Source organism: Cherax quadricarinatus, chromosome 88, assembly GCF_038502225.1.
Source record: "Cherax quadricarinatus isolate ZL_2023a chromosome 88, ASM3850222v1, whole genome shotgun sequence".
In the NCBI taxonomy this organism is placed as follows: Eukaryota; Metazoa; Arthropoda; class Malacostraca; order Decapoda; family Parastacidae; genus Cherax; species Cherax quadricarinatus.
Window position 1 is genome coordinate 14,476,820 of NC_091379.1, and position 14,599 is coordinate 14,491,418.

The following is a 14,599-nucleotide window of genomic DNA, read 5'->3' on the forward strand; positions in this document are numbered from 1 at the left end:
CGGACCAGTCAAGGGTCCGGACCAGTCGATCTGCTCTGATCAGTGGGTCACTTATTTAAAACATACTGGTCGGTGATTTTGAGCTAACACATGAAGGATCTACTGGAATTTATCTACCCGAGTAATATGTGATTTGACTGATACAAAGTATAACTTGCGTGTTGAAGAGCCGGTGATATCTGGCAGCTCCTACAATGACGAACGGTCACCTCCTTGTTTATCAATCGCTGTATCTGGCTTTTCTATTTTTTTTTTTTTTTTTTTTTTTTTTTGTGAGGTTGCTATCCCGGAGCGCTGGTTTACTGGCGTGAAGGGTAAGGTATCTGCACTGCTTGCAGTCTCGAGGTCTTCTCGGATGAGATGGGAAATTTACGGCCTTTCATGACTTCTAGTGACTGTCCCTCTGTTTTTGTTCTTTCCTTCTTTCTTTTTTTCTTTAAAATAACAATAAAAAGAAGTACCATCATCATTTAGTCTTCATTCTGTGATAACCCTTCTCCTTCCAGGTCCCTTCTTGGTACCGCATCCCGTTCTGACCCGGCTTCGTTACTGGTCCCTTGGTACCGCACCCGTTCTGACCCGGCTTCGTTATTGCACCATTCTCCAGACTTTTCCATTACTCCTGTACCTTCTGCTGGTGATACTTCATCACTTTTTCTTGTAGACGGTTCTGCCTTTGACTTACAATCACTTTTTGACTTTGTCAGCAACTGCTTTCCTATACGAACTTTGACACATAGCCCTTAGCATCCCTTCCAGCCCTTTTTTCCCCTCTCCATCTAGCTGTTTATAGCCGCAGCACTATTTTCTGCCCCACAGTGCTGCATGACCCTTATGGTTTAGTGCTTTCTTTGATTATATTAGTTAGGATTATAAAAATTAAACTCATTTATAATTAATAAAATTTGGGAAGAATTTAAGCAATGCATGTCAGGTCCTTGACATTATCTTCTGCATTTTAGTGAGACGAGAGTAATGTATGTGAGGTGATATCTCAGTCTTATAAGACGAGAGTAATGTATGTGAGGTGATATCTCAGTCTTATAAGACAAGAGTAATGTATGTGAGGTGATATCTCAGTCTTATAAGACGAGAGTAATGTATGTGAGGTGATACCTCAGTCTTATAAGACGAGAGTAGTGTATGTGAGGTGATATCTCAGTCTTATAAGACGAGAATAATGTATGTGAGGTGATGTCTCAGTCTTATAAGACGAGAGTAATGTATGTGAGGTGATATCTCAGTCTTATAAGACGAGAGTAATGTATGTGAGGTGATATCTCAGTCTTATAAGACGAGAGTAATGTATGTGAGGTGATATCTCAGTCTTATAAGACGAGAGTAATGTATGTGAGGTGATATCTCAGTCTTGTAAGACGAGAGTAATGTATGTGAGGTGATATCTCAGTCTTATAAGACGAGAGTAATGTATGTGAGGTGATATCTCAGTCTTATAAGACAAGAGTAATGTATGTGAGGTGATATCTCAGTCTTATAAGACGAGAGTAATGTATGTGAGGTGATACCTCAGTCTTATAAGACGAGAGTAGTGTATGTGAGGTGATATCTCAGTCTTATAAGACGAGAATAATGTATGTGAGGTGATGTCTCAGTCTTATAAGACGAGAGTAATGTATGTGAGGTGATATCTCAGTCTTATAAGACGAGAGTAATGTATGTGAGGTGATATCTCAGTCTTATAAGACGAGAGTAATGTATGTGAGGTGATATCTCAGTCTTATAAGACGAAAGTAATGTATGTAAGGTGATATCTCAGTCTTGTAAGACGAGAGTAATGTATGTGAGGTGATATCTCAGTCTTATAAGACGAGAGTAATGTATGTGAGGTGATATCTCAGTCTTATAAGACGAGAGTAATGTATGTGAGGTGATATCTCAGTCTTATAAGACGAGAGTAATGTCTGTGAGGTGATATCTCAGTCTTATAAGACGAGAGTAATGTATGTGAGGTGATATCTCAGTCTTATAAGACGAGAGTAATGTATGTGAGGTGATATCTCAGTCTTATAAGACGAGAGTAATGTATGTGAGGTGATATCTCAGTCTTATAAGACGAGAGTAATGTATGTGAGGTGATATCTCAGTCTTATAAGCCTTCTGCTAGTCTATTACTTGCACAGGTCTTATAATTTGAGAAATCACGAAAACACAATGAAGTTCACTATTTTTTTTCACAGTGATTGTTTTGAAAATTGTGATATAACCTGTTTACTGTCATCTTATTGCAATATATATATATATATATATATATATATATATATATATATATATATATATATATATATATATATATATATATATATATATATATATATATATATATAAACCATTAATTATTAACTATATATTTGATTTTTTCCACAGGTATATAGAGAACGAAATGCATAGAGGAAGAGTAGATAGTCAATTCTGGCATGAATAGGTGGACAAACAATTACTACGGACAGAGCAAGGGTGGTGATGTGTTAGACTATCAGTCCCGCTCAGCAGTGGTGACTGGTGGTGCCTCTGCTGTCAGGCAGCAGCAGCAGCGTCCCAACAGTGATAGCAGACTTAACGAGAAGGTTGCTCACCTGTTGGTGTACCGTGTGGTACACCTTACGGAGGTCACACTCAGATCATTTATTGAGCGTCAAGGAATCCCCGTTCTTAAGGTACAACAAGTGTCTCGTGAGGAATCCATGTACAAGTCGTTCTTAGTGACAGTGAGGCAAGACGACGCTGCTGCATTATTACACAGGACCTTCTGGCCTGGCCTAGTGGCATGCAGGTTGTTGGGTGACGGTGGGGAAGTGTTGGGGAGCAGCACCTTCTTCACCGGCCCACCAGTTACTTCCCAACCCAAACATGGTAAGTATGGTTTATGCTTTGTATTACGTAAGAACATCAGAGAGGAGGAACACTGCAGCGGGCGTATTGGCCTTCACAATCCATCCCAACCAAATTTTTAGTGCTACCCAAGCAATAAGCTTTGATAATTCTATTTACTCATGTGCATGTCCCACTAAAACCCAACCCCTCACTAAATTTGAAACTACTGAAGGTTTTAGCCTCAATAGCCCTACTAGGCAGACTGCTCCACTCTTCAACTACCCTATTTCTTTTCTATATCCTATGTAAATCTAAACTTGTCTAATTTAAGCCCATTACTGCGGGTTCTCTCTTGGAGAGATATCCTCAAGACCTTATTAATATCGCCTTTATTAATACCTATCTTCCACTTATACACTTCGATCAGGTCTCCCCTCATTCTTCGTCTAACAAGTGAATGTAACTTAAGAGTCTTCAATCTTTCTTCTTAAGGAAGATTTCTAATACTTTGTATTAATTTAGTCATCCTACGCTGAATGTTTTCTAACGAATTTATGTCCATTCTGTAATATGGAGACCAGAACTGAGCTGCATAATCTAGGTGAGGCCTTACTAATGATGTATAAAGCTGCAGTATAACTGCTGGATTTCTGTTACACTTCCTGGTATAAATCCCAGTAATCTATTTAATATTAATAATAATATTTAATATTATCTTTATATGTACATGTACAAGGTATACAGACCTAGCTGACATCAGTGACATACTACTCTATAGAAAGCCAATTCTAGGCAGAGCATTTCGGGCTATTTGCCTTATTACGTACGCTTAGGCATTGCTGTCTTGGTTTAAGGTTGCTGCTTACCATAACCCCCAAGTTCTTTTCGCATTCTGTAGGGCGAAGTTCAACATTATTAAGCTGGTAGGTGCTAGGGTTATGAACATTTCCTAAGTTTAGAACTTTGCATTTATCTACTTTGAACTGCATCTGCCACTTTTCTGACCACGAATTAAGTTTGTCTAAATCCTTCTGAAGTTCCGTGACATCTGCGTTTGAGTCTATTATCCTACCTATCTTCGTGTCATCAACGAATTTGCTCACATCACTAGTAATTCTCTCGTCAAGGTCATTTATATATATTATAAACAACAATGGCCCGGTGGCCTGGTGGCTAAAGCTCCCGCTTCACACACGGAGGGCCCGGGTTCGATTCCCGGCGGGTGGAAACATTTCGACACGTTTCCTTACACCTATTGTCCTGTTCACCTAGCAGCAAATAGGTACCTGGGTGTTAGTCGACTGGTGTGGGTCGCATCCTGGGGGACAAGATTAAGGACCCCAATGGAAATAAGTTAGACAGTCCTCGATGACGCACTGACTTTCTTGGGTTATCCTGGGTGGCTAGCCCTCCGGGGTTAAAAATCCGAACGAAATCTTATCTTAACTGATCCCTGTGGAACGCCACTTTTTACAGATCCCCCACTCAGATTTAACCATATTATGCGCACTGCTTCCTATTGGTGAGCCTTGACTCGATCCATAACAGCACTTTCCCTCCAATACCATGAGCTGCCACTTTCTTTAACAGTCTCTGGTGCGGTACTCTATCAAAAGCCTTACTATAATCCAAATAAACAATATCGAATCAATGGCCTCAAAAGGTTAATAAACTAGTCAGACAGGAACGGCCCCTCGTGAATCCATGTTGAGTATCAATCAAATTATGCTTATCAAGATGACTTCTCATATTATCAGCGATAACTGACTCGAGTAATTTGCCTACAATCGAGGTTAGGCTTTTTGGACGGTAATTTGACGGTAACGACTTGTCCCCTGTTTTAAAAATTACATTAGCCATCTTCCACATATCAGGCACAACACCTGTTTGAAGAGATGTATTAAAAATATTAGTTAATGGTTCACAAAGGTCCATTTTGCATTCCTTAAGAACCATTGAAAAAAGTTCATCAGGGCCCGGGGATTTATTTTGCTTCAGTCGGTCTATCTGTTTGATAACCATTTCGCTAGTGACTGTGATATTACATAATTTATCTTCTTCAAGCCCACTATAAAACCTAATTACTGAGATATTGTTAGTGTGAGATATTGTTAGTGTCTTCCTGAGTGAAAACCAAGAGAAAATAAATACTGAAACTCGAGTACATTTCATTCTGTGTACGAATGGTATATAATACCGACAAGATGAGAGTAAGACACATGTGCAACATCTGGGTATCTTTATTGTAGACGTTTCGCCATCCAGTGAATTTGCCCTCGTCTGCTTCACCTGACGTTACTATATAAGCGCCAGGATTCTTTCTTCTGCTTCAGAATCTCCACGACTATGGTGCTGTTCGCACCTACTCCTAGGTTGAGGGACTGATTACCTCATCTTCTGTACATAGTTCTACTGTCTTCAAGTTATGTCCTAGAATTTGTATTGATAAAGCCACTGGATGGCGAAACGTCTACAATAAAGATACCCAGATGTTGCACATGTGTCTTACTCTCACATTTCATTCTCCTTGTCAGTAAGATGCCCAAAATTATTTTTAAGGTGACCTATCTTTTATCTAACTTTTGTTCTATAAAACTGGATAAAACGTTTTGGGCTAGTTTTAGAGTCCCTAGCAACTTTATTTCGTAGTCCCGTTTAGCTTTTCTTATCTCCTTTTTAAGGTCCCTCTTAATGTCACTATACCGGTTCGTAAGATGACCCTCACCTCTTTTGATGCCACTGTGTGGCGAAACGTTTCCTTAATAAAGATTCCCATATGTTGCATAAGTGTCTCATTCTTCAACTTGTCCGTTTTCAAAACTATTTGTCACACACAAACCTACTTCCAAATGTATGCTTACTAAATTTATACTTACAGCACAGGTGTCTGGCTGGGCACGGGTGCAGGGCAGAACTGACTCCACATTCAGCAACAAGACGATACCCGTCACAGAAACGCAGAGACTCCTGCCATACCAAACTGCCATTCAGGTTTCTTCAGGGTCGTTAAAGAACTCCACACGTACAGGTAGTAAAGACAAAGACAGAGAGAGCCCACATATAAGGAATAAGATAAAGGTGGGTAACAGGAAGCGAGTAAACGGCATGAAATCAGGAATAAGAAAAATCAGCACTAATGTAAACACTGATAGAAAAGTGAAACAAAAGGAAAATACGTTAGGTGATGAGAGAGAAGGAAAAAACGTTCAAGGCAATGTGAAACACAGGCAGAAGAATAAATCAGGTAACAAGCATAACAGTGCCCCAGAGAGAACTAGTGTGAAGCACGGACTCTTAAAGAAAGAAGATGAGAACGTGCATGATGAAAATAAAGACCTCACAGGAGGAAGAGAAAGACGTGAGGGTAATAAAAGTGAAATGGCTAAAGAAAAAGGCCAGAGAAAAGCTTCTCATAAAACTAAGAACAGAAAAAGTACTCAAAATATCAATGGGGAAAAACCCAAAGGTGACAAATTTGGAAAAACCAAAGGCAAAAGTTCTCCAAATAAAACCAGCAAAGATGGAGGACCTATGAGCAAACACATAAACGGCCGAAACTGGAACAGTGGTCCCAAGCCACATGATCTGCCAAGGAAGGATGCAACAAAGACCAACACCAATATAGTTACAATTAGAAAAGACAATAAGGACTCACAGGAAGAAAAATTTACCAACTGGGATATGTCTCTGAGAAAACTTTTAATTCTTGCCCCAGAGGAAGCTGTTTCCAGACTTATTAGTCCTCTCTATGACGAGCTCTTATCCCAGGACTATATAACAGATGATGAGCTTTTCCTGGGCATTAAAGTTTTGGCTCACTCAGCGCGGGCCGAGAGTAGTCCAGATACCATGAAAAAATTCGTGTACAAAATCTGTCAGCCTCAAATAGTTAATCTTTTTAAGACCTTTTCCGTAACAGTAGAGAGGCAGTACCCAGAGAGGGCCGAGAGCTATTTCTGGAATCTGGCTGAATTTCTGGATGTATATATTGTCAATGATATGTCCATAAATAATATGTCAAGCTTGTTTAGCACCTGTTTGTCAGAAGTTCTGGCTCTAAATTACAAATCTTACGTGAGCGACGACCTAGTGAAGGTGTACAGACTGATGCAGGAGCGAGTGGCGAAGTCAAGCAGGAAATACGAGTAGGTTAAGTAGTGTGTGTGTGGGACGAGGCTCAGGCAGGAGGGAGAAACCAGATGTCAGCCACAGAAAGAACTATAAACCCAGCCAAGGGCCTCAATCGAATTATCAAAAGCAACAAGAAGAAAGTCATTATTTTACATGTAAAATCCCCCTAGGGCTCTGGCATAAGAGTATTTAAGGTGGCGCCGCTGTCAGTGGCCTGAATATATACGCAACCAAGAACCGACGAAAATCCACCAAGCATTCATAAACGAAATAAAAGCAATATTAAAGAAGACGACGACGCAGAAGAGTTTCATTAAATTATTAATCTCCTACACAAGGACGGTCACTGTTTATTTGCAGGTAAATAGTGTTTTTCTTGTTTCGTAATTAGTAACAATCACTTATAGTAGGACAGTTGGAACATTTAATTTAGTTGATCTGGTAACCAAGACAACTCAGTGAAGTGGTATTATCTGATGGGCGATCTGTTGAAAGCTGTCTTAATTAAGAGTACACATGATAATATCCCATGAGGCCAGAAATGAAGTTTGATCAAGAATAGTCGAGAGACGGGGCCAGGAACTGTACTCCAGAGCAGTCAGCAATCACAGACAGCGAACCTCGTTAAATTGATTTCAAATGCAGTATGTTTGTATTTATATTGGAGTACTAATTTGATTATGTACGTGTGTATTTACCTGAGTGTATAAGTGTGTGTCGACTGTCCTGCTGTGTATATAACAGTGAATTACATCGTGCGTATTTTTACTTTTTATTTCCCTTGTCGAACTTGCGTAGCAACCTGGCCCCTGATACCTGGAGTTTACCTGGAGAGAGTTTCGGGGGTCAACGCCCCCGCGGCCCGGTCTGTGACCAGGCCTCCTGGTGGATCAGCGCCTGATCAATCAGGCTGTTGCTGCTGGCTGCACGCAAACCAACGTATGAGCCACAGCCCGGCTGATCAGGAACTGACTTTAGGTGCTTGTCCAGTACCAGCTTGAAGACTGCCAGGGGTCTGTTGGTAATCCCCCTTATGTGTGCTGGGAGGCAGTTGAACAGTCTCGGGCCCCTGACACTTATTGTATGGTCTCTTAACGTGCTAGTGACACCCCTGCTTTTCATTGGGGGGATGGTGCATCGTCTGCCAAGTCTTTTGCTTTCGTAGTGAGTGATTTTCGTGTGCAAGTTCGGTACTAGTCCCTCTAGGATTTTCCAGGTGTATATAATCATGTATCTCTCCCTCCTGCGTTCCAGGGAATACAGGTTTAGAAACCTCAAGCGCTCCCAGTAATTGAGGTGTTTTATCTCCGTTATGCGCGCCGTGAAAGTTCTCTGTACATTTTCTAGGTCGGCAATTTCACCTGCCTTGAAAGGTGCTGTTAGAGTGCAGCAATATTCCAGCCTAGATAGAACAAGTGACCTGAAGAGTGTCATCATGGGCTTGGCATCCCTAGTTTTGAAGGTTCTCATTATCCATCCTGTCATTTTTCTAGCAGATGCGATTGATACAATGTTATGGTCCTTGAAGGTGAGATCCTCCGACATAATCACTCCCAGGTCTTTGACGTTGGTGTTTCGCTCTATTTTGTGGCCAGAATTTGTTTTGTACTCTGATGAAGATTTAATTTCCTCATGTTTACCATATCTGAGTAATTGAAATTTCTCATCGTTGAACTTCATATTGTTTTCTGCAGCCCACTGAAAGATTTGGTTGATGTCCGCCTGGAGCCTTGCAGTGTCTGCAATGGAAGACACTGTCATGCAGATTCGGGTGTCATCTGCAAAGGAAGACACGGTGCTGTGGCTGACATCCTTGTCTATGTCGGATATGAGGATGAGGAACAAGATGGGAGCTAGTACTGTGCCTGGGAGCTAGTACTTGCGTAGCAACATGGCCCCTGATAAACTTGCGTAGCAACCTGGCTCCTGATAAACTTGCGTAGCAACCTGGCTTCTGATAAACTTGCGTAGCAACCTGGCCCCTGATAAACTTGCGTAGCAACCTGGCCCCTGATAAACTTGCATAGCAACCTGGCCCCTGATAAACTTGCGTAGCAACCTGGCTTCTGATAAATTTGCGTAGCAACCTGGCTTCTGATAAACTTGCGTAGCAACCTGGCTTCTGTTAAACTTGCGTAGCAACCTGGCCCCTGATAAACTTGCGTAGCAACCTGGCTTCTGATAAACTTGCGTAGCAACCTGGCTTCTGATAAACTTGCGTAGAAACCTGGCCCCTGATGAACTTGCGTAGCAACCTCGTCCCTGATAAGCTTGCGTAGCAACCTGGTCCCTGATAAACTTGCGTAGCAACCTGGTCCCTGATAAACTTGCGTAGCAACCTGGTCCCTGATAAATTTGCGTAGCAACCTGGTCCCTGATAAACTTGCGTAGCAACCTGGTCCCTGATAAACTTGCGTAGCAACCTGGCCCCTGATAAATTTGCGTAGCAACCTGGCCCCTGATAAACTTGCGTAGCAACCTGGCCCCTGATAAACTTGCGTAGCAACCTGGCCCCTGATAAATTTGCGTAGCAACCTGGCCCCTGATAAACTTGCGTAGCAACCTGGTCCCTGATAAACTTGCGTAGCAACCTGGTCCCTGATAAACTTGCGTAGCAACCTGGCCCCTGATAAACTTGCGTAGCAACCTGGCCCCTGATAAACTTGCGTAGCAACCTGGTCCCTGATAAACTTGCATAGCAACCTGGTCACTGATAAACTTGCGTAGCAAATTGGTCCCTGATAAACTTGCGTAGCAACCTGGTCCCTGGTAAACTTGCGTAGCAACCTGATCCCTGATAAACTTGCGTAGCAACCTGGTCCCTGATAAACTTGCGTAGCAACCTGGCCCCTGATAAACTTGCGTAGCAACCTGGTCCCTGATAAACTTGCGTAGCAACCTGGTCCCTGATAAACTTGCGTAGCAACCTGGCCCCTGATAAACTTGCGTAGCAACCTGGCCCCTGATAAACTTGCGTAGCAACCTGGTCCCTGATAAACTTGCGTAGCAACCTGGCCCCTGATAAACTTGCGTAGCAACCTGGTCCCTGATAAACTTGCATAGCAACCTGGTCCCTGATAAACTTGCGTAGCAACCTGGTCCCTGATAAACTTGCGTAGCAACCTGGTCCCTGATAAACTTGCGTAGCAACCTGGCCCCTGATAAACTTGCGTAGCAACCTGGCCCCTGATAAACTTGCGTAGCAACCTGGTCCCTGATAAACTTGCGTAGCAACCTGGTCCCTGATAAACTTGCGTAGCAACCTGGTCCCTGATAAACTTGCGTAGCAACCTGGCCCCTGATAAACTTGCGTAGCAACCTGGCCCCTGATAAACTTGCGTAGCAACCTTGTCCCTGATAAACTTGCGTAGCAACCTGGTCCCTGATAAACTTGCATAGCAACCTGGTCCCTGATAAACTTGCGTAGCAACCTGGTCCCTGATAAACTTGCGTAGCAACCTGGTCCCTGATAAACTTGCGTAGCAACCTGGTCCCTGATAAACTTGCGTAGCAACCTGGTCCCTGATAAACTTGCGTAGCAACCTGGTCCCTGATAAACTTGCGTAGCAACCTGGCCCCTGATAAACTTGCGTAGCAACCTGGCCCCTGATAAACTTGCGTAGCAACCTGGTCCCTGATAAACTTGCGTAGCAACCTGGCCCCTGATAAACTTGCGTAGCAACCTGGTCCCTGATAAACTTGCGTAGCAACCTGGCAACCTCCCTGATAAACTTGCGTAGCAACCTGGCCCCTGATAAACTTGCGTAGCAACCTGGTCCCTGATAAACTTGCGTAGCAACCTGGCCCCTGATAAACTTGCGTAGCAACCTGGTCCCTGATAAACTTGCGTAGCAACCTGGTCCCTGATAAACTTGCGTAGCAACCTGGTCCCTGATAAACTTGCGTAGCAACCTGGTCCCTGATAAACTTGCGTAGCAACCTGGCCCCTGATAAACTTGCGTAGCAACCTGGTCCCTGATAAACTTGCGTAGCAACCTGGTCCCTGATAAACTTGCGTAGCAACCTGGTCCCTGATAAACTTGCGTAGCAACCTGGCCCCTGATAAACTTGCGTAGCAACCTGGTCCCTGATAAACTTGCGTAGCAACCTGGTCCCTGATAAACTTGCGTAGCAACCTGGTCCCTGATAAACTTGCATAGCAACCTGGCCCCTGATAAACTTGCATAGCAACCTGGTAGCAACCTGGTCCCTGATAAACTTGCGTAGCAACCTGGCCCCTGATAAACTTGCTAGCAACCTGGCCCCTGATAAACTTGCGTAGCAACCTGGCCCCTGATAAACTTGCGTAGCAACCTGGTCCCTGATAAACCTGCGTAGCAACCTGGTCCCTGATAAACTTGCGTAGCAACCTGGTCCCTGATAAACTTGCGTAGCAACCTGGTCCCTGATAAACTTGCGTAGCAACCTGGCCCCTGATAAACTTGCTAGCAACCTGGTCCCTGATAAACTTGCGTAGCAACCTGGTAGCAACCCCTGATAAACTTGCGTAGCAACCTGGTCCCTGATAAACTTGCGTAGCAACCTGGTCCCTGATAAACTTGCGTAGCAACCTGGCCCCTGATAAACTTGCGTAGCAACCTGGTCCCTGATAAACTTGCGTAGCAACCTGGTCCCTGATAAACTTGCGTAGCAACCTGGTCCCTGATAAACTTGCGTAGCAACCTGGTCCCTGATAAACTTGCGTAGCAACCTGGTCCCTGATAAACTTGCGTAGCAACCTGGTCCCTGATAAACTTGCGTAGCAACCTGGTCCCTGATAAACTTGCGTAGCAACCTGGTCCCTGATAAACTTGCGTAGCAACCTGGTCCCTGATAAACTTGTAGCAACCTGGTCCCTGATAAACTTGCGTAGCAACCTGGTCCCTGATAAACTTGCGTAGCAACCTGGTCCCTGATAAACTTGCGTAGCAACCTGGTCCCTGATAAACTTGCGTAGCAACCTGGTCCCTGATAAACTTGCGTAGCAACCTGGTCCCTGATAAACTTGCGTAGCAACCTGGTCCCTGATAAACTTGCGTAGCAACCTGGTCCCTGATAAACTTGCGTAGCAACCTGGTCCCTGATAAACTTGCGTAGCAACCTGGTCCCTGATAAACTTGCGTAGCAACCTGGTCCCTGATAAACTTGCGTAGCAACCTGGTCCCTGATAAACTTGCGTAGCAACCTGGTCCCTGATAAACTTGCGTAGCAACCTGGTCCCTGATAAACTTGCGTAGCAACCTGGTCCCTGATAAACTTGCGTAGCAACCTGGTCCCTGATAAACTTGCGTAGCAACCTGGTCCCTGATAAACTTGCGTAGCAACCTGGTCCCTGATAAACTTGCGTAGCAACCTGGTCCCTGATAAACTTGCGTAGCAACCTGGTCCCTGATAAACTTGCGTAGCAACCTGGTCCCTGATAAACTTGCGTAGCAACCTGGTCCCTGATAAACTTGCGTAGCAACCTGGTCCCTGATAAACTTGCGTAGCAACCTGGTCCCTGATAAACTTGCATAGCAACCTGGTCCCTGATAAACTTGCGTAGCAACCTGGTCCCTGATAAACTTGCGTAGCAACCTGGCCCCTGATAAACTTGCGTAGCAACCTGGTCCCTGATAAACTTGCGTAGCAACCTGGTCCCTGATAAACTTGCGTAGCAACCTGGCCCCTGATAAACTTGCGTAGCAACCTGGTCCCTGATAAACTTGCGTAGCAACCTGGTCCCTGATAAACTTGCGTAGCAACCTGGTCCCTGATAAACTTGCGTAGCAACCTGGTCCCTGATAAACTTGCCTAGCAACCTGGTCCCTGATAAACTTGCGTAGCAACCTGGATAAACTTCCCTGATAAACTAGCGTAGCAACCTGGTCCCTGATAAACTTGCGTAGCAACCTGGTCCCTGATAAACTTGCGTAGCAACCTGGTCCCTGATAAACTTGCGTAGCAACCTGGTCCCTGATAAACTTGCGTAGCAACCTGGTCCCTGATACACTTGCGTAGCAACCTGATAAACTTGCGTAGCAACCTGGTCCCTGATAAACTTGCGTAGCAACCTGGCCCCTGATAAACTTGCATAGCAACCTGGTCCCTGATAAACTTGCGTAGCAACCTGGTCCCTGATAAACTTGCGTAGCAACCTGGTCCCTGATAAACTTGCGTAGCAACCTGGTCCCTGATAAACTTGCGTAGCAACCTGGTCCCTGATAAACTTGCTTGGCTGATAAACTTGCGTAGCAACCTGGTCCCTGATAAACTTGCGTAGCAACCTGGTCCCTGATAAACTTGCGTAGCAACCTGGTCCCTGATAAACTTGCGTAGCAACCTGGTCCCTGATAAACTTGCGTAGCAACCTGGCCCCTGATAAACTTGCGTAGCAACCTGGTCCCTGATAAACTTGCGTAGCAACCTGGCCCCTGATAAACTTGCGTAGCAACCTGGTCCCTGATAAACTTGCGTAGCAACCTGGTCCCTGATAAACTTGCGTAGCAACCTGGCCCCTGATAAACTTGCGTAGCAACCTGGTCCCTGATAAACTTGCGTAGCAACCTGGTCCCTGATAAACTTGCGTAGCAACCTGGTCCCTGATAAACTTGCGTAGCAACCTGGTCCCTGATAAACTTGCGTAGCAACCTGGTCCCTGATAAACTTGCGTAGCAACCTGGTCCCTGATAAACTTGCGTAGCAACCTGGCAACCTCCCTGATAAACTTGCGTAGCAACCTGGTCCCTGATAAACTTGCGTAGCAACCTGGTCCCTGATAAACTTGCGTAGCAACCTGGTCCCTGATAAACTTGCGTAGCAACCTGGTCCCTGATAAACTTGCGTAGCAACCTGGGCCCTGATAAACTTGCGTAGTCCCTTATAAACTTGCGTAGCAACCTGGTCCCTGATAAACTTGCGTAGCAACCTGGTCCCTGATAAACTTGCGTAGCAACCTGGTCCCTGATAAACTTGCGTAGCAACCTGGTCCCTGATAAACTTGCGTAGCAACCTGGTCCCTGATAAACTTGCGTAGCAACCTGGCCCCTGATAAACTTGCGTAGCAACCTGGTCCCTGATAAACTTGCGTAGCAACCTGGCCCCTGATAAACTTGCGTAGCAACCTGGCCCCTGATAAAGTTGCGTAGCAACCTGGTCCCTGATAAACTTGCGTAGCAACCTGGCCCCTGATAAACTTGCGTAGCAACCTGGCCCCTGATAAACTTGCGTAGCAACCTGGTCCCTGATAAACTTGCGTAGCAACCTGGTCCCTGATAAACTTGCGTAGCAACCTGGCCCCTGATAAACTTGCGTAGCAACCTGGTCCCTGATAAACTTGCGTAGCAACCTGGTCCCTGATAAACTTGCGTAGCAACCTGGTCCCTGATAAACTTGCGTAGCAACCTGGTCCCTGATAAACTTGCGTAGCAACCTGGTCCCTGATAAACTTGCGTAGCAACCTGGCCCCTGATAAACTTGCGTAGCAACCTGGCCCCTGATAAACTTGCGTAGCAACCTGGTCCCTGATAAACTTGCGTAGCAACCTGGTCCCTGATAAACTTGCGTAGCAACCTGGTCCCTGATAAACTTGCGTAGCAACCTGGTCCCTGATAAACTTGCGTAGCAACCTGGTCCCTGATAAACTTGCGTAGCAACC

The 14,599-nt window shown here is 44.6% G+C and overlaps 1 protein-coding gene across 1 annotated transcript; it reads left to right on the top strand.

Moving 5' to 3' along the window:
• The first annotated feature begins 2,413 nt into the window (after positions 1–2,413).
• LOC128698670 (uncharacterized) lies at positions 2,414–7,265 on the top strand. Its single transcript, XM_053791007.2, has 2 exons — positions 2,414–2,871; positions 5,711–7,265. Exons 1-2 carry the CDS (start codon positions 2,436–2,438, stop codon positions 6,979–6,981), a joined length of 1,707 nt encoding a protein of 568 aa, XP_053646982.2. The 5' UTR covers positions 2,414–2,435; the 3' UTR covers positions 6,982–7,265.
• Positions 7,266–14,599: the final 7,334 nt, after the last annotated feature.